The 25,465-nt window shown below is 30.7% G+C and overlaps 1 protein-coding gene across 7 annotated transcripts in view; it reads left to right on the top strand.

Annotated features, from left to right (window-relative positions):
• Window positions 1–25,465, top strand: part of LOC149961209 (GATA-binding factor 2-like) — a 167,776-nt gene that overhangs the window by 125,990 nt on the left and 16,321 nt on the right. For all 7 annotated transcript variants that reach the window (XM_090175876.1, XM_090175897.1, XM_090175887.1 and 4 more), the window contains one exon: window positions 20,183–20,308. In XM_090175876.1, the coding sequence (XP_090032002.1) occupies window positions 20,183–20,308 (126 nt within the window). The remainder of the gene's footprint in view (window positions 1–20,182; window positions 20,309–25,465) is intronic.

Here is a 25,465-nt window from a genome sequence, read left to right as displayed (position 1 = left end):
CTTTAAAAGTCGTTTGATTATTATTATTAATATTATGAGTTATTAAAGATATTCCTGTTAACCAAAATTTTAAGAATATAGTTTTAAAATTTATTTTTACAGTGACGAAATGTACGATTGCTTTCACGTTTCTGGTTTTAGGTTTTATCTAAAAATTGACGAACTAAAAATAATCATGAACAAAAATATTTTAATTTCTATAGAATTATTTTAATTAAAACGACCTCCAAAAATTATAAACGGAATGTTTGGCATTAATTTAAAAACTCGGTACCTTTATAAAATAAGTAAAAAGATTAAAAACGCGTGACATCGTCGATAAATTACCTTTTTCGAACATTTTTAATTAAAATCCCTTAGCGCAGAAACTTAACTAAACCGCCAAAAGTCTCGTGTAAAAGACAACTATTTAGAAGTAAATTTTTTGCCCAAACGTTCGATTCTCGAGTATACGAAACACGTGCTCGCTTCAAACATCACGTAGAATCACAGTTTATAATAGTGGACACTCGCGGGCACAAAGACATACGACATGGAACCAGGAGTTTTTCAGCCTTGGCTGCTACGAAGTTCGAGCTCATAAATCAAATCAAGCGTTACGTGGATACCATTTCAATATAGAACCAACTTCCTTCGCGACAAACCTTTTAGTCGAAATTAAAACAAACTTTACCCGTCGTATCGCTATCAGCGACGCTATTAACTAAATCGTCATCGTATTGTAGAAGTATGTAAAAATTTATAAAGAAAAATATCTATAAATATTACGACCCACAAGGTCTGAATAGTATCGATATTAGAAAAAAAAGGGGCAATTTTACGTGATTTCCATTAAAAATTGGAACACATTTAACGATCCACTAAGTTAAATAAACGGTCGGTTGTATAATTAAGTAATTAAAACCGATTAATTTTCTTATCAAAATTATTAATTATAACCACAATTGAGATACGGCGGTAAAAATGTTCTATTGTATTTAAGTAAATATATATTTTTTGAACGTGGCTACGATTAAATATTAAAATGGAAGTGATATATTCAATTATAAAATGGCCGGTTTTCCAAAAAGGCGGCATCGATCCGAAATTGGGTCAAATATTGGAACACTCGCCTTACATTTCCGAAATTTTCTAGGATAATTATTTGAAAATAGGAACTGTTTAAAAGTAACACTGAAAATACGTGATGTTTTAAAATGTTTTTATTTTCAACGGTTCAATGAATTCGATAATATTTTTTTTATCATCTGCGTATATTTTATACTTTTTTTTATCGGCAGTTAATTAAGACGCCGTTAATTAAGCTATTAATCATTCACGCCAGGCAGACTTGTTTTATTTCGACGTAAAAAAACGTAAATTTTTACCAAATGCCCTCAAGTTTTTGAAATATGTTGTTGTAGTGGTATTATTTTTTTATCTCCAAATGTTTTTGAAGGGCGTTTCTATTACCTTGTTATATGTCGCGAAATATAAAATTTATATTACCTTTAATATAATAAAAAAATATATAGATATTTAAAAAAATACTAAATAAGAACGAGAAGTCCTTCAAATTGAAATATCAAAAAGTCAAATTAAATGAATAATTTTTCTTATAAATTGTTTCATTTTCCTACATTCTTATGATATGATATTATTTATATTTATTATTAATTTGATAAATTTTTTGTTCTTCCAAATTCTTATAATGATTTGGTATTTTAAAACTATATTTTACTTTCATTAAATAATTAATATTTCTTATAAATTTTTATAATGAAAGTAAAATATAATTTAAAAATAGCAACTCTTACGAATTTATCAGCACCATTAATCTTTGAAAACAAAATAAGGGATATTTTTCAAAATATCGCATCACAAGAATTTATAACAATATATTTTGAAAATATAACATCATAAGAATTTATAAGAAAAATTATCTATTTAAAAGAAAATTATAGATGTTTTGAAAATATAAAATCATAAGTCTTTATAAGAAAAATTAATCATAAATGATTATTTTTTAAAAGTAAAATATAATTTTAAAAAAATCACAAAAAATAATAACAATCGATAAAACTATTCCCAACCAGATTCTGTCTACTAAGTAGTAAACCCTTCGAAACCCAATTCGTAACTTATCACTTAATAATATAATAAAGGCGAAAAATTAAAAAAAAACTTGTATCAAATAAAAAACGAAACAGCGGCGGCAGATGCTTCTAGATAAATAAATCGTTTAAATCGAATAAATCAAAAGGTGTCAAAGACACGGGCTCACACGCCAATCTAGTTCCCCCCCCCCCCCAAATTAACGACATAATAGAGAGTATTAGCGTATGAAACAGTACCCCCCAATCTCCCGCTGTACATCCGAATCAAATCAGAAATGATTATTTGCAATGGAAAAAGACACGTAGATTATAACAAGCGGCTTGTCATTAGTCGCGAATCGCCCGGAGGGGCCAAATATCCCCCTCGTCAGACTGATTCAATTAAACTTTCATTCTACCCCAAGAAGGGGGAGGGGGTTACTTACATTATCAGTTTTGACGGCTCCGTTCCTGAATCGAGACAATTTGGGATCGCAATCGACGACTTAGCGCCTGGGAAATTACAGGTAGCCACGTGGATGTAGCCATTTCTATTATTTTAATTTCTAAAGCAATGGTTGCATTTTTTTGTGGGATTTGTCATTTCTGTCCTTATTATACAATATTTTTTTTATACCCGTTGGAATATTTGTAAGTCGTCAAATGTTGGTTTGCAAATGAATTATTTTATTGGTCTACTTTTTATAGATATTTGTAAAGAAGATAATTTGTATAATAATAATAATAATAATAATTATTGTTATTGTTATTGGTATTATTTGATAGATCAAGAAACTGGTATTTAGTTTTAGTTCCAATATTTGGTACGATTTTATGGTTATTTAACTTAGCACGAATAAATTGGGGTCTTACCGAAATAATTATTGGAATTGTTTTATATTTGGTATTGGGCGCATTAGGAAACCAAAAAAAAATGGGCATGAATCGAAATTGATATGTTAACTTTGCGAAACAAGACATTATTTAATCTTTTTGAAGGGTACTAGGATGTTTGTCTTCTTTAAATCTAGTTCCAGAAGTAAGTTTTAATTTTGGTAATTATACTAATAGTAATAAAAATCTCAAACGCTAATGAACTAAAAATCGGCAAAATTATGTCTATACGCTCATAATACCCTTTCATTCTAAATAATTATCAGCTAGGCTAATACCCAAGGCACCACCCAAGTCATCAAGCGATTTTTAATGCCTTAAAAAAGATGGCCAGGTTTCAATGCGTAGGGGGTCAGCCTTTCATAAGATTCTTTTACGCGCGTATTTCATGGGAGTCGCCATTACCGTGCTACACGCGAGAGAACGAGTTTTGGGGGAAAGAACTTTCCACGGTAAATCTACGTGCAGTACGTCTATGGCAGCTGCCTGTGGAGCAAATCGTGGGAGGGTCCTTGATGGGGGGAAAGACGCGCGTAAAAGAGTGTATACACTCATTATTACCGTTAAGCTCCACAGGGAAGGGGAAACCGAAGAATTCGGGGGATCTTGCAAACTTAACGCAGAAGGAGGTTTTCCGAGTTTTCACCCAGTGTCACAATCTGGGATCGAACCCAGCTCCTCTAACTGCGAGGCGAAAGTGCTAACTACTCCGCCACCCTACATTTAAAGATGATGTCAAATTAACGTAAAATGGTTTCAAGTTATAAGAAGAAGAATTTTAAACACTTACTGAAAAATATTTACTCCGTGTAATCATTTAATTTAAAATTCTAATCAATTGATACGCTTTTATAATTTAACTTGAAGTATTTTAAATTTTATTTAATATTTAAAGTTTATTTATTGATTAAAATTTTAAATTTCCGAATTACGCGGTAAAATTTTAAAACTTTTAACGAATTGACGTTAATTTCCCATCTATATTTAAATCAAATATTTAATGAAATTTAAAATATATAAAGTTTTAATTATAAAAGTAAAAAAAACATTAACCTCTTAAAAAAATCAAAGTTTAAACAACCTATTAGATCTATCAAACACACGGAAAACGATGTAATTTAAGAGCCATAAATCTAAAGTTTAACTAGGTTCTTCGTAGCGTACAGGGACCGTTTAAAGCTATAGCGAACCAGAAAAGTGGAGGGTACCAAGAAATACTTCGCTTAGTGGCGTGTACGATCTATAAGAACCATTAAAACTCTTCAAGAAGGTGGTAATTTTAGGTTTGAGCCAGGAGAGATAAAAACGCGAGAACCAAGGTGGGACCCGCGCTTAAAAGAGCTCCCTCCCGCATTCGTTGAAAGGCGAAATTGGCCGCTATCGCCAGGCTGCGGTTTAAAGAGCTGATGAGGGCCAAGTCGAGTGACCTCTGGGAACTGCGTGCTTGACCGTTAATAGCCTCAAAGTGTTTGAATTACGTGATCCGAAGCCCGGATGTTCGCAGCAGACGATGCATTCCCCACACCTCACTCCACCCTCCGAAGTTACACGCTCTTCTCAGAACTTTTTCTTCTTCTTAAATCTTAATGTTTACTATAATAGCTCTGTTTACACGATTCTACCTTCGTCCGCGTAAATTAAGGGATCTCTCAAAGTTCAACATCCCCTCTGATAATCAACATAATCAAGAGACTTTTAGAATGTTGGATTGTTTTATTAGTTAGGCCTCGGCGCGAAACGCCAATAATATTAGGTCATTCACAATAAATTCAATACACCAATTCGCATATTACATGCAGGGAAACAAACCTTTAGAAACCGCCATCTAGTATAAAAATTTTATTTCGTATTTCTACACTAGATGACACCAGCGTAGATATTTTGGCGCAAAATTTGAAAAATAAAATCAAATTTTTATACTTATTATATAATGTAAGTGCTATTTCAAACTGAAAGTTTATATAAAATATTTTAGAAAATATAGTTATACAAAATTTCAGCTTTTAAATAACCACAATTTAAATTAGACTTTCGCGGATATTATCATTTTTGTTATTTCGGATTGTAAACTGATGGCGCCATCTAGTAACAAGTAGATTATTAAAAATGTACACACAATGGCGGTACCCCTGTAAAAGGGTCTTCTCCCTTCTTATATGCGTATTCGATTTTGAAATCATTTATTTTAATTAAAACTATTTTTATGGAAAATTTCCACTAATGTTGGTCTTAATTTACTTCAATAGTTTTAAATTAGTGTTGTAAGTCGGAAAATTTTCCGGAAAATGACCGAGGCCTTTTTCCCGGAAACGTTTCCGTATTCTTCCGAAAAAAATTAAAAAGGTTTACATTCCATGATTAGTCTAATATAAAGCGGCATTTTCACCTCGTTTTTTTTTAAACTAGACCTCTAGTAACAATGAAACACTATTAATGTTTTGTAGTATTTTTACTGTTATTAGACATTTTATATCGATAAAAAGTTTAAAAAAATTTAAAACCCTTAAAAAGTATTTTTTTTTAATTTTTATTTTTCCGATTTGCGGAAAATTTTCCTTTTTCGAATTTTATTTTTCCGGAAAATTAACAACACTATTATAAATAAAATTAAATATTATCGTAATACCGTAACACCTCGCAATTTTTCAATGAGTTCATGAGTAAATTTATAAATTAATGTTTCACGTGATTTTTTCAATTACCCTATTTGTATCTTCTTAAATTTTAACCAAGTCACATTTCTAGTTGAAATATATTTCTTAGTTGAACTACCAACTAAAAATGTTAGGCTTTGCTTCGTCGTCATAGTGAGTTATAATTTGTATCTAAGATGCGTATTTTTCTCACTGGAGGCGCTTATCATTTTGGGTATGACGTCAATTCTACGTCACTCCGCACATAACTTATTAGTAATTATTTCTTAGACACCAAAACTTACAATTGTTAGTGTCGACTACTTTTGGTGTCTAAGGCCTTTGGCCTCTACCGTAAGTTTGTTCTAAAAAAATCGACTAAGTGACACACTTATGGAACATAATTAGGAACATAATTATAAACTTATGATAATTTTACTTTTGCAATGCCTTAGGATATTAATTTTAATAAAAAAAATAAAATTAATCCTATTTTGTGAAGTCTTTGAAAAACAAATATTCTTAACATAGGCATACAATCTAATTTCTAAGTTAAGTTTAAGCAAAATTAAATAAAATACTTATTCCGTAACAATTTAAAATAATTAAATTTGATACTATTATTTAAATTAATTTTGATACTATTATTTAAATTAATTCCGATACTATTATTAAAATGATTTCGATACTATTATTAAAATTAATTTCGATACTATTATTAAAATTAATTTTGATACTATTATTAAAATCAATTTCGATACTATTATTAAAATTAATTTCGATACTATTATTAAAATTAATTTCGATACTATAATTAAAATTTTGATACTATTAAAATTAATTTTGATACTATTATTAAAATTAATTTTGATACTATTATTAAAATTAATTTCGATACTATTATTAAAATTAATTTCGATACTATAATTAAAATTAATTTAGATACTATTATTAAAATTAATTTTGATACTATTATTAAAATTAATTTTGATACTATTATTAAAATTAATTTCGATACTATTATTAAAATTAATTTTGATACTATTATTAAAATTAATTTTGATACTATTATTAAAATTAATTTTGATTTTAAAAACCCTTTACGTTACAATTCTTCGAAAAATGTCTCAAAATTAAGTAATTTCAAAATCTCACCTAGCGTTCTAGAATCACAGGTTATGAAGGGGGAAATGAAGTGGGGGGAGCCAAATGTAGAGTCCACTAAAGAGCGCCTCCGTGCGTGAATGGGAGTAATTAAAGTACCGTCTTATTGTCTTCCAGAATTATATTCTTCGTTTTAATCACGAAGCTACGAAAAGGCACAATGTTTGACTTATAAAGTTGTATTTCTGGTTATAATAGCGACCGAGGGGGGGAGCGAACTACCTTTATTCGGCGATAGAGGGAGCCAAAAGCTTAGCGAGCTTTGCGATCCCATTCAAAAGTTTTTTTTAAAACAAAGTTTAAAATGAAAATAAAGAGACCCAGAACAAATAGATTTTACGGTTCTAAGGGGGGTGTTTCGTTAATTCTTTTCCCGTGAATAACGTTTTCTCAGACATTACGGGTTTCTGGTTCCTCGGGTCGACTGAGAAAAATATAAGAAAATTATAATTGAAGAATCCACTTAATAAGGTCGACGAAATAATTGTTCTCTCTTTATTTCTGGGTCCTCTCCGACTTTGACTTCTAAAATCTATTGTTATTTTTTTAATTGTTCTACTATGATAAGGTGGTTTAGTTTTCGTAGCGATAATGTCCTAATTCAATTAAGATTTAGTTTATTGGGAAATTCCATAAAAGACAAAATGTTTTGTTTATCAGGAACTATTTGAGTTGTTAGATCTGTGGTATTTCTAAGAGTTTTAACAACCATAATATTCAGTGGCGTGTTTTATGCATAGGTAGTCTCGGCAAAAAAATAAAAAATTTAGTTTATTACTCGAAGATCTATTTGATCCGAGTTTCGCGTTGCTCGAAGACCTATCGGTACGAGTTATTAGTAAGTTTTTAAATTTCTTCAAATTTGTTTAGGATTTAGCTATATTATCCCTTTTATTTATGGACTTATCTACTTTTTCGCGTATTTTATTATCATGTCTATGATGTCTTAGAACTTTCCATATTTGCCTCGCAACCCATAAAGCCGCTACTGACAATAGTAATGGCTTGTAAAAAATGACAACGCGGACATTTTGGCGCCAAACATAGCCTATACACCCAATAAATAGGGCTGTACGATTAGTGATTGTAGGCAATGGAGTCGGTTATCGAGTATCATTTTTTTTTCATCGAGTATTCGAGTCGAGTAATCGAGTACTTGATTAAGGGGAAACTTTCTCTTATTCGAGTCGAGTAACTACAAAACACCTCGATAAATATTTTTAACGAGTCGGGTTATCGAGTACTTGATTAGAAGCTGGTTTTATTCGAGTAATTATGAAATTAAATTTAAAAGGAGTATAAAGTAACTTTCAATGCTGAAAAATATTCCTTTAAAGTAAATGAACCACAGTTTCCACCGAGGTTTCCACAACTTTGTAGGTACCGTTTATTGCCCCCCAAAAGGTTGTAAAAACCCCTTTTTGAACTTTGAAGCAACGAGGATAGAAAAAACCAAATACTCGACAAGTTTAGAGAGCAGCTTATTCGAGTAATCGGGTACCCGAATATGCGATTTTTTGTTACTCGGTAATCGACGAGTATTCTCCAATTACTTATTCGAGGTCGAGTTCGAGTACTCAAACTCAAAAAAGGCCGAGTACTCGATGATGTTCAAGTACTCGCTCAGCCGATTTAGTTCCATTTCACCCAAAACCATTTCTCCCAAACTACTTTTCACCCAATCCCATTTGACCCAAATCTATTTATCCCAAAAAGATATAGAAACGACATCATACAATTCTTCGAACTTCTAACCCATTTCATGTTAACCAAAACACCAACTGCGATAAACCTACTACTTTAACATCTTAAATATGAAACTTAAAAGAACTTGTTTTTATAAATGATTAAACATGCAATACAAATGTATTCAAATTTAATTTAATTTTTAATCTATTTTAACTTGTTTTTTTTAAAGATTAAACATATAATAGAAATGTATTCAAATTTAATTTAATTTGTATCTTTTTTTACTTGTTTTTTTTAATGATTAAACATACAATACAAATTTATTCAAAATTAATTCAATGCCATAAATAAATAACTTTATGAATTTTGGGTGAAGTGGGAATTGGGAGAAGTGGCTTTGCATGGGTCAAATGGGAACATAGCGCAGGGCTCCCACCAGGTCCCTAAAATACCTAAAAGCCCCTACTTTTTTTCGAGGTCCCTAAACCACCTTAAAATCGGAATTTGGTACCTAAATTACCCTATTTCTAGTAAATTTGCTGAAAGTACCATCGGCTTATAATATTGAACCAGAATTGTATCGATTAACGTTTATAGCTATAATTTACTACATTAGGTGGTGCCACGAGCTCGGCTAAATTGAAATACTCGGTAAAATTAAGAATGAGCCTCCCTGTCGTAAAGTTAAACTATATAATTTTGAGTAAAACAATATTTTTACAAATTAAAACTAAGTCAGTTTTAGAAATATCCTATTTTAAAAGTAATTTTTGTGAAAATTTAAGTTAAAATAAAGATCTAATTTTTTTTAAATAGTCCCTATTTGGTTCCTACTTTTCAAAATTTGGTTTCTATTTCACCCTATTTCTAGCCTGAAAAATCCCCTATTTCCCTATTTTTTTTTTCAGATTTTGGTGGGAGCCCTGATACCGCGCAGTCCTACCAATAAAGTTTCATTTAAATTTGAAAACTATAACTTAAAGGTTCTCGCTAGCCCCTGAAAAAGATTCGTGTATATTTGGGTAACTCGGGTTTAGCGAGGTCCCTGAGGTCTCCGCCAGCAGTGAATCGCGGGAATGTGGGCGACATGGAATTCCTTGCTCCGGAACCAATTGACTTTTCCCCTCTGCCGAGAACTCGACCCGCGTACCACCGCGAAGAAACCTCGAACTGGGCGTGTGTTTATAGTTAGGGTTGAATGTATGTCATTATAAAAAATGAAGCACATCCCAGTAAAGGGCCCACTGCAGCTCCGTACTTTTATCATTTTTTAAATTAACAACCATTTCTTTGTTGCGCAACACGGATGCTGGTTTGCCGAGACCAACTCGACCCACGTGGGGTGCTACCGCGCTACTACGGGAACTGCGCTCGCCGGTCATAAGGGGGCCCCGTATAGTTTTGGAGAATTTAGGTCTAGGCTGTGTCTAATCAGCCCCAAACATTCTTCGAATGGTTTCGAAAAGTCTTCCAGTATAACGTGGTTTGGGAAACTCTGGATATCGCGACGTACATTTCGCGAATAACAATTGGATGGTACAATTGACGTACCAAAAATTGAAACATTTTTAAATTAAACCATCACCCCCATATCATAAGATTAGACATTTTTATTTTAATATCTGTAACATTTCTTCTTAAATTACTCTGGCTAAGCTTTTTTAAATAGTCTTATTTTTTATGGAACAAAAGTCTCTTTATATTTGGTAAAATAACACCACCATTCTCTACTTAAAAATATGCCTGGTATTTAAACAAAAAAATACGTTTTTTTTGCTGCCAAGCAACCAGAATAATATTTTCATTTTATTAAAATAATGAATGCAAAGCTCGACTAGGCAGTCATATAACTCTCACGAAATGATATATTTTTTATATCTATCCTCATTTAATTTCTTTAAAATATCAATTTAACTTCATAATTCGTGATCGAAAACTAACGCTATGCACATTCTCTATGTATAAAATTTAGATTTATACATTTTTGGGAACCACTATTGCATGTTTTAACCTGAGATTCGTTCTATAATATGCTATTTTTGAGAAATTTAATCCTGTATTACCCTATATTTGAGAAATTTTAGTCTTATATCATCCTATTTTTTAGAAGTTTAGTCTTGTAATATCTCTTTTTTTAGAAATTTTATTTCTATAATATCTTCTTTTTTGAGAAAGTTTAGTCCTATAATATGCTATATTTGAGAAATATATATTTTTTAAATTTCAGTCCTATAATATGCTATATTTCAAAAAAATTGTTTTAAATTGTAGTCCTATAATATGATGTATTTGAGAAATATATTTTTCTTAGAAATTTTAGTCGTAAAATCCTTTTTTTTTTTGAAATTTTAGTGCAATAATTACTATATTTAAGAAATATCCTTTTTTCAAGAAATTTTGGTCCTATAACATGCTATATTTGTGAAATAGTCTTATATTATCCTACATTTGATAAATTTAAGTCTTATATTATCCTACATTTAATAAATTTAGTCTGATTTTATCCTATATTTGATAAATTTAGTCAAATATTATATTTTATAATCAATTTTGGTGTCCAGTATAATCGTATAAATTTATAAAAAATAATTATATTTCCTATATAAGGAATTTGAATTTTCTGTTAGCTCTAAACGTGGGGAGCTATTTTACGGCCAATTTAGTCAGAAAGGGTTTAAGTATCCCGGCTTTGATAGCGTTGAGAGAATAGACCGCGAATCGGTTTGAAGAGCGAGTTAGCGTAAGTTACCTCAGTGGTTTCCTTAAAACCCAGCTGGAGAATTTTGTACCGGGCGTTGGACCAAAAATGGGAAGCCTTGGAAAATAATATATTTACATCGAAGCCATATCCGAACTCTGATTCATAGCGAAAACACGGACGATCGAGTATCGTCATCGATTGATACGGAAATTAATACCTAAATTACCTAAGGGGATGTTCAAACTTGACTCTGCTCGAAAATAAGAATCGACTCTTCTCGTTAGCGATGGGCGAGTCTAATTTCAATATTCAAGATTATATAATTAAAAATATAAACCTTTTAATCCAGGGTTGGAAAAAAGCCGGCTTTTTTGAAACTATAACCGTTTTTTTTCCGGTTATAACCGGCTAAAATATAAACAGTACCTTTTACTTATGTAAGTAGAAATTGTCTGCAGTTATTGTCGTAAATAAGAAACTAAACAAATAAAGCGAAATAACTATATAAAATAACTGAATTATTTTGATTTCCTCGGGAAATTCCCCCTAGTTTTTGTGTAAGACGCACCGACAGAAGCGAGGCAGCGAACTTTGGAACTTTAAACCTACCGAAAAACTGGTAAAAGTAAACCAGTTTCTAAATATGAAACAAAAAATAAACTCAATTTCTAAATAAAAACTATTAATTTACTAAAATAATCATATTGTATTTTTTTGTAAAAGCCACATAAATCCGGATTTTTTCAAGTGGCTATAACCGGTTTTAACCAGGTGGCTATAACCGGTATGGCTGGTTCTATGAAAAACCCTGTTTTAATGTGGGTTATATACTTTCAATTACCGTTTAATTATTTCAATCAATATTTAACCATTTCAATCATTATTTAATCATTTCAATCGCTATTTAATCAATTTAATCTAGCAGGATTCAGTCATTACAATCACCATTTAGTCGTGTCAATAATTATTTGATCAATTCCATCACCAATTAATCATTTCAATATATATTCCATCTTTTCAATCGCAGTTTAATCATTCAATCACGGTTTAACCATTTAAATAATTTAATCATTTCAATCCTCAATTAATCGTTTCAATAAATATTTAATCATTACAATCCTCAATTAATCGTTTTTATCATTTTATCATTACAATAACCACTAAACATTTCCATCAGGATTTAATAATTACACCATTTAATCGTTCAGATCACCATTTAATCATTTAGATCACCATTTAATCATTTAGATCACCATTTAATCATTTAGATCACCATTTAATCATTTAGATCAAGGTACAATCATTTCAATCGCGTATAATCATTTCAATCACCATTTAATCATTTCAATCGCGGTATAATCATTTCAATCGCGGTATAATCATTTCAATCACCATTTAATCATTTCAATCGCGGTATAATCATTTCAATCACCATTTAATCATTTTTATTTTCAATTGAGTCATATTGATCACGATTTACATCATATCAATCACGATGTAATCTTTAGACACGATTTAATCCTTTTGAACATCTTAAGATTGTGCCCATCTTAAGTTGATTTTAGCAACAAAATATAATAGATTTTCTTTGCTGAAGGGGAAATTATTCCCTTTTCCCACTTTTATGGGCCACCAAATATCGCTTTCCCTTCTCGAAACAAATTCTTGACTGTTATCCTACGCACACACAAAAAAATAAGTGGAACCCCCGTTGGCATCCGCCATATTGGGGGACTCGAAAACTGTGAAAATACTATTCGTGTTTTCATATACACTGGGAGGGGGCTAAGAAACGCCTCTTTTATTTACGTAGATACGTACGTTAGTGGCGCCCTCGTGCCGCCACCGTCGACTGCCAAAAAACGTGTTACTTTATCCCCGGGACCTCTACCTGACTGAACAGGGTATTCCGAACCGGCCTTAATCCATACTGACCACTAATAATAGCTTTCCCCATATTTACGCTATTTAAATAACACGCGTTTACGGTTAGTAGGGTTAACTACGTTTTTCGCCTTGTTACTACACTTTCATCTTGATCGAAGTGTATTTCCAAATAAAAAAGGCGACCGTTCGGGAATAACAATTTTCGTTTTACAATGGATGGGGATCGGTGAATGGGTGGAGGACCTTCTGTAACAAGAGAAAAACCAACAGTATTTTGTGAAAGAGAAACTCTTTTCTGTACAGATTCGGGATGTGACTTTATCAAGACGGTTTTTATCATTTGATGGCGTGTATAAGAAGGGGTTCTATGGAGTGAATAATCGTGGGTCAGTGTGGCCGGACAATGACTACAAACTAGGCTTTTGACTTCAAAAGCGATCTATTCCTGATTTATGTGTCGGTTTCGAATAAATATTTCGATTTTTTCCCCATCGGAAAACCTAAAGTATTTTAGACCCTAGACCCTATATTTATATTGCTTGTTCAATTTGTCATTAAAGTCTACGATGCTAGGTTGGGTCGGGGGGTGTCGGATATTTGCCCAAATTCCGTCCAAAATGAGGATAAAAATCTTCAAACATCATATTCTATAAGTAGGGTTGCCAGTTTGCCACGCTACCTGGAATCCCTGGAAAAGTCAGGGAATTGGAATATGGGTCTAATAATTAGGGAAAAGTCAGGGTATTTTAAAAATTAGTCTAAAAATCATTGAAAAGTCAGGGAATTTTAAAAATTAGTCTAAAAATCAGGGAATTTAATTTGGGTTGCAAATAGAAAACCTTTACTAAAAGTTAGGGTAAACAGTTCAAAATTTTCGCACAAAATAAGTCAGGGAAAATTTGCGTAGATGTTCAGGGAAAACCTGAAAAAGTCAGGGAATTTGAATGTGAAAAAACTGTGGCAACCCTGTATATTTTTTTATCATATAATCAGCTAGGCTAATAACCAAGTCATCTAGCGACTTTTAATCCCTTAAACAGGTGGCCGGGTTTACAATGCGTAGGAGGGTGTTGGAAAGCCCTTCATACCACACGAGTTATGATATAACTAACCATAATAAAAATTTTAAGTATTTTTAAAAATACGAAAAATCTCTTTCCCCCGTAAATAAATAAATTCAAAATGTGCATAAAAATCTACAAATTCGAAAGATTTCCTTCTCATATAACTAATCCTAATAACAAAATTATTATTTTTTTAAAATAAAAAATTTCGTAAGACCAAAGAGTATTTTACCTTTAATTAATTACATATTTAAATAATAATTAGTCGATATCTCGAAGGTAAAGTTGGTTTTAGTTTCATCCTAATTTTGACCCTCTTTCTACAATCAGATTAGCCCCAAATAAAAGAAGGTCCTAAATAAATAGACCATTTTAAAAATACCACCACTTCCGGTGCTATAATAACTTTTCCATTACACGGCAATTTCGATTTAACTTCCATAGTTTTAAAAGTAAATGGTAGATATCAAATAGAAAAATCATATGCCATAATGTACAACCCCCGAGGAGAGGGGGATAAAATTGAGAATATTCCTTCCCCCTAATACCCTCCCTTCACCCTAATAGGGTTAACCATGGACCTTATTTCTCCATCCTATTCTCCGGCACGGAAGGAATTCAACTATGGCCGTAACCGTAACCCCGGAATGTAATTGGTAAAATATACGCTCACCCCTTTGGCCCGCTAAATCATGGGTGTTAAATTAAACAGCGTCCTCCCTGCATGGGCACCCGCCCCCCCAATCCCGTCTTGTAATCGTCGAGGAGGGGCTACCGGAACGGACATGCTCCGTAAAACGCCAGTAAAAATAAAACAGGCGCCAAATTACCGTCCGTCACATCATCCTGCGTCTCTTAAGGCTGGTTTTCACTTGGGCAAAAACGACACAGAGGTGAACGTGGAAGCATGGATTAATCCATGGTGGAAGCAAAAAATCTCCGTTAGGCCTAGTCAAACGTTGTTGGTTGTGTTAGGATTATTGTAAATTGGCCCCCATTGACGTAGCCTTACGCGGAGGAAAGTAGTTATTGCCAAAGGTTTGTAATCTGGTATCGGATATAGACGCTTGGGTTTGGAGGTTAACTTGTCGATCGTTGAAGGTTGACGTTCGTGGCTATTTCGTAAACGCGAACTGGATAAGGTAACGTCGTAGGGGCGTACGAGAGACGGTTAGGGAGTTTCGTCGGGGGGGTTGGATTGGAGGGAGTGGTGGTTCTAAGGGGAAGACCAAATTGCAGGGGTGGGAAAAATCTATATTTATCGGCGACTGGCTTAGCTTCTCCGTAGGGATCCGTGTCCAATTCATTTCGGTGGCGCCCTTCAACGGTGGACGGACGAACTAACTATTACCCTCCTCTCTTTAAACTATTCCCCACTCCATGTCGAGTCGAATGTGGAGGCGATTGCGGGAATGGGAGTACATTCTGTAACTGCTCATAGCCATCTCCAATCGAGCGGACAATGTTTGAGTTCCTTCCTAAAAACGATAATCGTATTTGTGCGCAGAATTATGCACCGAGCTGGGGTTTTAAAAGTCAATTCATCGCCAAATGATCCTTTGGGAAATATTGTAAATCATAGTCCGATTTGTATTATCTAACCACGGTTATTTATAATGGTGGTTAATGCAGGGTTGGCTGATTTAAATCATAATTTATTGATTTAAATCATAATTCATTGATTTAAATCATAATTTATTGATTTAAATCATAATTTATTGATTTAAATAATAATTTATTGATTTAAATCATAATTTATTGATTTAAATCGTAATTTATTGATTTAAATCATAATTTATTGATTTAAATCATAATTTATTGATTTAAATCATAATTTATTGATTTAAATCATAATTTATTGATTTAAATCATAATTTATTGATTTAAATCATAATTTATTGATTTAAATCATAATTTATTGATTTAAATCATAATTTATTGATTTAAATCATAATTTATTTATTTAAATCATAATTTATTGATTTAAATCATAATTTATTGATTTAAATAATAATTTATTGATTTAAATCATAATTTATTGATTTAAATCATAATTTATTTATTTAAATCATAATTTATTGATTTAAATCATAATTTATTGATTTAAATAATAATTTATTGATTTAAATCATAATTTATTGATTTAAATCATAATTTATTTATTTAAATCATAATTCATTGATTTAAATCATAATTTATTGATTTAAATCATAATTTATTGATTTAAATCATAATTTATTGATTTAAATCATAATTTATTGATTTAAATCATAATTTATTGTATTAAATCATAATTTATTGATTTAAATCATAATTTATTGTATTAAATCATAATTTATTGATTTAAATCATAATTTATTGATTTAAATCATAATTTATTGATTTAAATCATAATTTATTGATTTAAATCATAATTTATTGATTTAAATCATAATTTATTGATTTAAATCATAATTTATTGATTTAAATCATAATTTATTGATTTAAATCATAATTTATTGATTTAAATCATAATTTATTGTATTAAATCATAATTTATTGATTTAAATCATAATTTATTGATTTAAATCATAATTTATTGATTTAAATCATAATTCATTGATTTAAATCATAATTCATTGATTTAAATCATAATTTATTGATTTAAATCATAATTTATTGATTTAAATCATAATTTATTGATTTAAATCATAATTTATTGATTTAAATCATAATTTATTGATTTAAATCATAATTTATTGATTTAAATCATAATTTATTGATTTAAATCATAATTTATTGATTTAAATCATAATTTATTGATTTAAATCATAATTTATTGTATTAAATCATAATTTATTGATTTAAATCATAATTTATTGATTTAAATCATAATTTATTGATTTAAATCATAATTTATTGATTTAAATCATAATTTATTGATTTAAATCATAATTTATTGATTTAAATCATAATTTATTGATTTAAATCATAATTTATTGATTTAAATCATAATTTATTGATTTAAATCATAATTTATTGATTTAAATCATAATTTATTGATTTAAATAATAATTTATTGATTTAAATCGTAATTTATTGATTTAAATCGTAATTTATTGATTTAAATCATAATTTATTGATTTAAATCGTAATTCATTGATTTAAATCATAATTTTTTGACTTAAATCAAAATTTTTTGATTTAAATCATAATTCATTGATTTAAATCATAATTCATTGATTTAAATCATAATTCATTGATTTAAATCATAATTCATTGATTTAAATCATAATTCATTGATTTAAATCATAATTCATTGATTTAAATCATAATTTATTGATTTAAATCATAATTTATTGATTTATATCATAATTTATTGATTTAAATCATAAATTAAATCATAATTTAAATCTAGTTATTTAAAAAAAATCATTAATATAAATCACTGAATGTTTTTCAATGGTGGAATAAAAATTGGCAAAAAATTGGTTCTTAAAAAATCAAAATACATAGAAAATCTGAGCTAACTAAAGTATTAAACAATAATTTTATTTAATTAGGATTTCATTTAATTCAAGATTAGCTAATTGGAGCAAACTAAAATATTAGGTAATAATTGAATTGAATTAAAATTTCATTTAAGATTAGCTAACTGGTAAGAGTGAAATATCCGTTAATTATACAGGAAAAAAACATTAATTGTATAAAAATCCGATTTAAATAAAAAAATCCCAGTTAAAGAGCATTAAATGTAATCAAATTCGTTTACAAAGTACCAGTGAAAGCTTAAAATTGTTCAATGGGAAATTCAGTAAAGCATAGTCCGAGATAATTACACTAACTTTATACTTAAAATTGTTTGAAGTATTTGAATTTTACAAGCTGAGTTTAATGATCCGATTTGACTTTAGGACTTTGATCTTGAAAATGCTAATGTCGTCGAATGCCAATATATTCAATTGCATTATGTATCGAATCGCTTTGTGGTCGGTATAAATTACCGTCTTATTTGAGTGGATAACCTATTAATCTCCTTAAGCCTAACGTTCGAACCGAATTCCCTATAGCGTTTACGACATTACTTGCAAGCTTACATAATGTCAGTTACTTGTACCATAAGTCTATCAATTCATTGATTTAAGTCGCCTATTACACTTCAATGTATTTATGAAAATGTTACGAAAATTTAAATCAGAGCAATCCCTATTAAATTTAATTCTTAATTAATAAGTAAATTTGACGAATTGTAATTAAAATTTTAGTTACGAAAATAATTTATTAAACCTTAAAAATCAATAAAATCAATTAAAATCAATGAATGAAATAAATCAATTTTTTCGATTTAAAAAATTTACAACATCAACAACTCTGCTTCCATGTGAGTTTATTGTGGAAATGGTTATGTGTAGAAATTTAGCATACGAAGAAACTGTCACACTTATTTACAAAGTGATTATAAACTTATGCTTGTAAGTTTCGCGTTATATTTGATTGCTTTTATCTTAAGCAGAGATAATGATGAAGAAACCGTTTTGATTGACGGAAGTGTGGGTTTATCAGATGGAATTTTAATTGGTGTCAAATATTTTTATTTAAATATTAGTGATTTTTTTGTTATGCACTTGTAGGTTGAAATTTATAAACGTGTCAATCCTACGACTAAAATACTAATTTATTATATTTCATATTTCCATTATTAAAATAAAATATTATTTAACTATAATATAATAATATAATTAAAATATTATTTAACTATAATATAATAATATAATTAAAATATTATTTAACTATAATATAATAATATAATTAAAATATTATTTAACTATAATATAATAATATAATTAAAATATTATTTAACTATAATATAATAATATAATTAAAATATTATTTAACTATAATATAATAATATAATTAAAATATTATTTAACTATAATATAATAATATAATTAAAATATTATTTAACTATAATATAATAATATAATTAAAATATTATTTAACTATAATATAATAATATAATTAAAATATTATTTAACTATAATATAATAATATAATTAAAATATTATTTAACTATAATATAATAATATAATTAAAATATTATTTAACTATAATAAAAAATTTTAAATGATTTTAATATTTTAATAATAATTTTAATATTTTAATAACCACTAATGACAATGTGATTTTTTTGTTATGCACTAGTAGGTTGAAATTTATCAACGTGTCAATCCTACGACTAAAATACTAATTTATTATATTTCATATTTCCATTACTAAAATAAAATATTATTTAACTATAATATAATAATATAATTAAAATATTATTTAACTATAATATAATTACCATTTGAATATGATAATAACAATTTTAATATGACAAAAACAATTTTAAAATGATAATAAAAAATTTAAAATGATTTTAATATTTTAATAATAATTTTAATATTTTAATAACCATTTTAATATTTTAATAACCATTTTAATATGACAATAACCATTTTAATATGACAATAACCATTTTAATATTTTAACAATAATTTTAATATGATAATAACCATTTTAATATAATAATAACCATTTCAATATAATAACCATTTTAATATAATAACCATTTCAATATAATAACCATTTCAATATAATAATTCGAAATACAAACCGAAATGAAAATCATTTAATGAAATCAGTCGTCACGTGCAACTTTGCAACAAATCCAGGTGTGAAATGCGTTACAAAGTTGCGACAAACGACTAACGGTAGTGCTTACTTAATTCATTTCCAAATCGCGAAAAAAATATTCTCAAAAGTTAAACGTAAATATAACTTTTTCTATCGTAAATTTAAAGTAAAAGATAATTAAAATATTTTAATTATTATTTTAACCATTTATTCTACAAGATTAAAGTAGAAAAGTTTCGAAGTAACGTTGCCTACGATACAGTTTAACTTGAGAATGTTTTTATCACGAATTTCAAAGCCAAAAAATTTTCAAATGGAAATCAACACGAGAGCTAGGGCTGATATTTCGTCCGAATAGAGAGTTTGCCTAACCAAAGGGGGGGCCATGGGGTGTTCTTTTTTTGTTCCTCTGAATTGCAGTCGGCAGCGAGACGAGCGGGTACCAGTTGCGCCAACTGCAAAACCACGACCACGACGCTCTGGAGAAGGAACCAGAACGGCGAACCCGTCTGCAATGCCTGTGGCCTATACTACAAACTGCACAATGTAAGTTTTGACCGTTTGTTCCTCATTATTGGCTATTATTATTTATCCCTTCAATTTCATTGGAATTATTTTTAAACAAAACTCAGAATTACAATTAAATATGTAATTTTGAGTAAATATTCCGATTGAAACATAGATATATTTTGTAATATACTACCGTCATGTTGGTCACCTCAGATAGATCCTAGAAATATAAATAATCTTTCAAAAACACGTAATGAATGAGAGATGGGAATATAATTATGCAGAATTGTGTAAGAATGCTTCGAAATTTGCAATTTCCAGTTTTGACCGTTTGTTTTTCATTTTTGGCTATTATTATTTAAATATTCTTTCATTTTTATTGGAATTAGTTTTAAATAAAACCCAGAATAGCCATTAAATATATAAATCTGGGCGACAGAGTAAGTATTCCGATTGAAACATAGATATATTTTGGAATATACTACCGTCATGTTAATTACTTTAGATAGATTCTAGAAATATAAATAATCTTTCAACAAATACACAATGAATGTGAGGTGGGAATAGGAATTATGCAGGATTGTATTTATTATTGTCAATTATTATTTATTTTATATTTTTATTGGAACTATTTGTAGATAAAAATCCAGAATAACAATTAAATATATAAATCTGAGTGACAGAGTAAATATTCCGATTGAAACATAGATATAATTTGGTCACCTCACCTCAGATAGATCATAGAAAAAGAATTAATCGTTCAACAAAATGTTTAATGAATTTGTGTAGTGGTAATAGTAAGTTTAGGGAACAGTTGGATTGCGTGGCTTGAAGGTTTTGCCACCACCCTCTAACCAGGCACATGAATTAAAGGCATGAAAAGTTGGTAGATGTCTTGGGCCTTGTGTGGAACCTTGGGTGTTGTGAGTGTAGCGAGCTGTTGGTACGCGTGGGTTGAAGGTCTTGCCATCACCCTCCTACGCCATTTAACCCGGCCACCTGAATTAAAGGCATGAAACGCTGGTAGATGACTTGGGCCTACTGTGGAGCCCTGAGTCTTAACATTATCCATAAATATAAATAATAATAATAATCAGCTAGAAAATATCCCAAGGCACCACATTAAGTCTAAGTCATCAAGCGACTTTTGAAGCCATTAATTCAGGTGGCCGGGTTACAACGCGTAGGAGGGTGGTGGCCAACCCTTCATGCTACGCGAGCCAATAGCTCCCTACACTAACTATTACCGTTAACCTCAACAAGTTTTTATGGAAATACATTCATGATACATAAAAGTATACATAAAAAAAAAACCGATAAGTAAGCATCCATGCATAGGGACAAAGAACACTTAACGTCCATTTTAACAAAAATATTTTTCAATAATAAATTCTGTTAAGTGTACCGATAGTCGTTATTTGCGCCCCAGGGTTCGATTCCGATCCAGTATATCAAATCTATCAATTTTAACTTTCACCCGGCCCGAGGAAGAAAACTATATTTCGCTCGAGAAAGTAAATGCAGAACCGCCCCCTTTTTCGAGAGTCGCAACCTGGAATTTTAAGACCCTGAGGGTAGAGTCATGCCCCTTCCCCAAAAACATAGGCCTCCTATTTTGGGTCGAGCCGTGTAATGCTTAGATATAATAGTAACGTGATATAATACAGTTTAGGAGGTTGTTCCCAGCGTCGAAGGCAGTACGCTGTTTACGAAAGGGGGAGTAAAGTTTCCCTATACCTAACGTAATAACAAATTAGTGTGTCAATTAGAAACAACATTACCTATTCAGTGCTGATTTTCAGAGCTATACTGCGCAAACTAGGTTTATTTCGCAGCACAGAGCTCCCTAGTGTTTAAATATACCTAAAGCGAGATTTTCTACTACCAAGTACGAATTATCACTGAAATTATTTTCAGAGATATTGCGTAAAATAGATAATTTGCGGCGCTTTCGACTGGGGGCTACCATTTTTATTATTTTCCCCGTTACGACCCCCCCCCTCCCAAGTCACCTTCACTTTGGGTAACCCCCCCCCCCCCCAGTATCACCTTTAGTAGGATGAAAAAAGAAAATTTCTTCCCAGGAGAATCCCAGCTGATTACATTGTAGCAGAGACATAGAGACCACGTGAGCGATTGTAGATCCTAAGCCTTGCCATTCTAGCCCGTGTACTTTACCTAATTTTGATCCTTTAAAGCTTTTAACTCATAAAACATAAAAACTAATTAAGCTTACCTTTAATACTTGTGTTCTCTTAAATACTAAGGAAATGAATGGTAAATCACAAAGCCCTAAAAGTGATATCCCACGGTACAACTATTTTTTTAAACTAATAGAATTAACAGTAGGATAGTAGATACTGTATGGAAAACAGCTTTTCATCAACAGGGCTACCAGAAAATTTTACGAGCTTCAATTTCAGACACCGCAAAAGGTCTATAGGTTTAATTCTCAGCACAGAGCCCCCTGGTGTCTAAATATACGTAAAGCGAACCAAGGACGAATTATCGCTGAAATGATTTTCAGAGATATTACGTAATATAGGTATAATAATATAATATTACCAAGGACGATAACAAGCTACTCAATTTGAGTGCGAGTCCAAGATGAAAATTGACAAGAATGTCAGTGTCGAAATTAGCGTTAAAAAAATAGGAAGTCTCATACTTATGGTTTTTATTTTACTTATGGCGACCCTTATTCAATTCAATTTTATTACCTGTAAAACAACATGTTCCTACACTTTTTATAGGATTAGAGGTTTATATTCGAGTTAAGCAGATAAAAGTAAACGGAAATGCGTATATATTAACCATTTCGAAATCGTTGGATAAATTCCAAATTTCGCTAAATTTACTAGAAAATTCATTTTTCTACACGTTGTACTTGAAATTCACATGCAATTTTAATAATTTACGTGAACGAAATATAAAATCTTGTACGTGAATTGAATTTAACAAACATTTTACAAAACGCTTCGTCAGCGATAAACAAAAAATTTCATGGTAAAAAACAAACTTAAATAACGAAAAAAATTGTTTATTATGATTAATTTAGTTCGATTCTAAACACGGGGGTTATCCATCAACGCTAGCACAGAAAAACCAGACGTTTAAAGAGGTTTTGCCCGACAAATCACTCATCCAGATCGTCAGCCTTACTGTTAAGAGGAAAAAAATATGTATACTTTCTTAAATAGAATCTTTGACAAATAAACCCTCAATTAGAGGGACCGTATTGCGCTCGGTATAATCTAGCCCAACCCACTGAGAACTCTGTCCAAATTGCTCATGCGCGAGACCCATTGAGTACATCCCCCTTTGAACCAAACTTCAATAAACAATTTTTTATAACCCCACCTAGGATATTGGGAAAAATTTTAATTCCCGCATAAAATATTTCATATATTTGTATGATCGTCAGTTTAAATTATTAGTTTAAATCTAATTTTACTTTTACACGAAATTGAAATATCAGTTTATCACACCTACATTTTTACGCTAATAAATTTGTCTTATATTTAAAAATTATTTTTCCCTAAAAATACGACGTCCTTTTAGGTGATAAAATCCGGTAACTAAGCCCGTTATACCTCATAATGTAGAGGTAAAAATGTCGTTTTGAAATTAGCCAATAGACACTTCAATAAATCATAGTCCCAGGAAATCGCCAAGAAGTAATATTTCCGAGAGCCAGGACTTGCAAGCCACTGTTTATATAGTGCTTGTTAAAATAATGGAAAATTTTAACCTTTACGGCAGCAACAAACGTTCCCTTTTAACCAGGTAGTTTTTTGAAATTTTAAGGTTTGGCAAAAACACGACGTTTTGTTCACAGGTGAAAAGTTTCCATTATTTCAAACAAGCCTTGCGAGTCTTGGCTCTCGGAAATATTACTTCTTGGTGATTTCCTGGGAGTATGATTTATTTAAACGCCTATAAGCGTAGACGGTCAGTTCTTAGCATTCCTCGCGCTCTTATAAAGGGTTACCATGGAAACTAAAAGTATATTGTCTATATCAGTGATGCCAGGTCACGAAATTGGAATTTCCTTTTCCGACCCTTGAAATTTCGCTAGATCTAGCTAAATAAAATAATTTTTCTCCTCGAATTTCGCTAGATCTAGATAAATAATTTTCCTCTCGAATTTCGCTAGGTTTAGCTAAATAAAATAGTTTTTCTCCTCGAATTTCGCTAGATTTAGCTAAATAAAATAAGTTTTCCCCTCGAATTTCGCAAAATAATTCCCCCCCTCGAATTTTGCTAGATTTAGCTTAATAAAATAAGTTTTCCCCTCGAATTTCGCTAGATTTAGCTAAATAAAATAGTTTCCCCCCTCGAATTTCGCTAGGTTTAGCAAAATAAAATAGTTTTTCCCCTCGAATTTCGCAAAATATTTTTCCCCCTCGAATTTCGCTAGATTTAGCTTAATAAAATAAGTTTTCCCCTCGAATTTCGCTAGATTTAGCTAAATAAAATAGTTTCCCCCCTCGAATTTCGCTAGGTTTAGCAAAATAAAATAGTTTTTCCCCTCGAATTTCGCAAAATATTTTTCCCCCTCGAATTTTGCTAGATTTAGCTAAATAAAATAAGTTTTCCCCTCGAATTTCGCTAGATTTAGCTAAATATAATAGTTTCCCCCCTCGAATTTCGCTAGATTTAGCAAAATAAAATAGTTTTTCCCGTCGAATTTCGCAAAATAATTTTCCCCCTCGAATTTCGCTAGATTTAGTTAATTTTTGGTCGGATTTCCCTTTTCCCCCTTTTTACCGTTTTAGGAGTAAAAATTTCCCTATATCGACGTGGTAAATTTCCCTCGTTCTGGCATCACTGGTCTAAATCATCAGCGCGTTTCCAAAATTGTCGATGCCCTTAGTTTTTCCAAATCTATAAAGTTAAGAGCGAATAGATAGATTTGTCGGCGAGGCAAGGGATGCGGCTCTTGGCCGGGGATAGCTGGCGCCGGTCGCGGTGTTGGAACCCCGTCGCCGCCGATGTCCGCTCGCCGGCCGGGCGCCTTGGCGACGGATATTGGACAACGGCGATTTTCTTCGCGAGAATTTCGGCGCCGTTGGGGGAAATTTTAAACCCGCAGCGTGTCCCGTAGTCCCCGCCAAAATATATCTCTTGCGTAGGCGCGTCTAAGAGTCGCCGTAGGGATCAGACTTTTTTTTAACAGTACCCACCCCCGAT

Source organism: Leiobunum rupestre, chromosome 1 (assembly GCF_980474605.1).
Source record: "Leiobunum rupestre chromosome 1, qqLeiRupe1.1.hap1, whole genome shotgun sequence".
NCBI classification, from domain to species: domain Eukaryota; kingdom Metazoa; phylum Arthropoda; class Arachnida; order Opiliones; family Sclerosomatidae; genus Leiobunum; species Leiobunum rupestre.
Note: the sequence above shows the minus strand (reverse complement) of the source record. Positions and strands in the feature narration are given on the sequence as shown.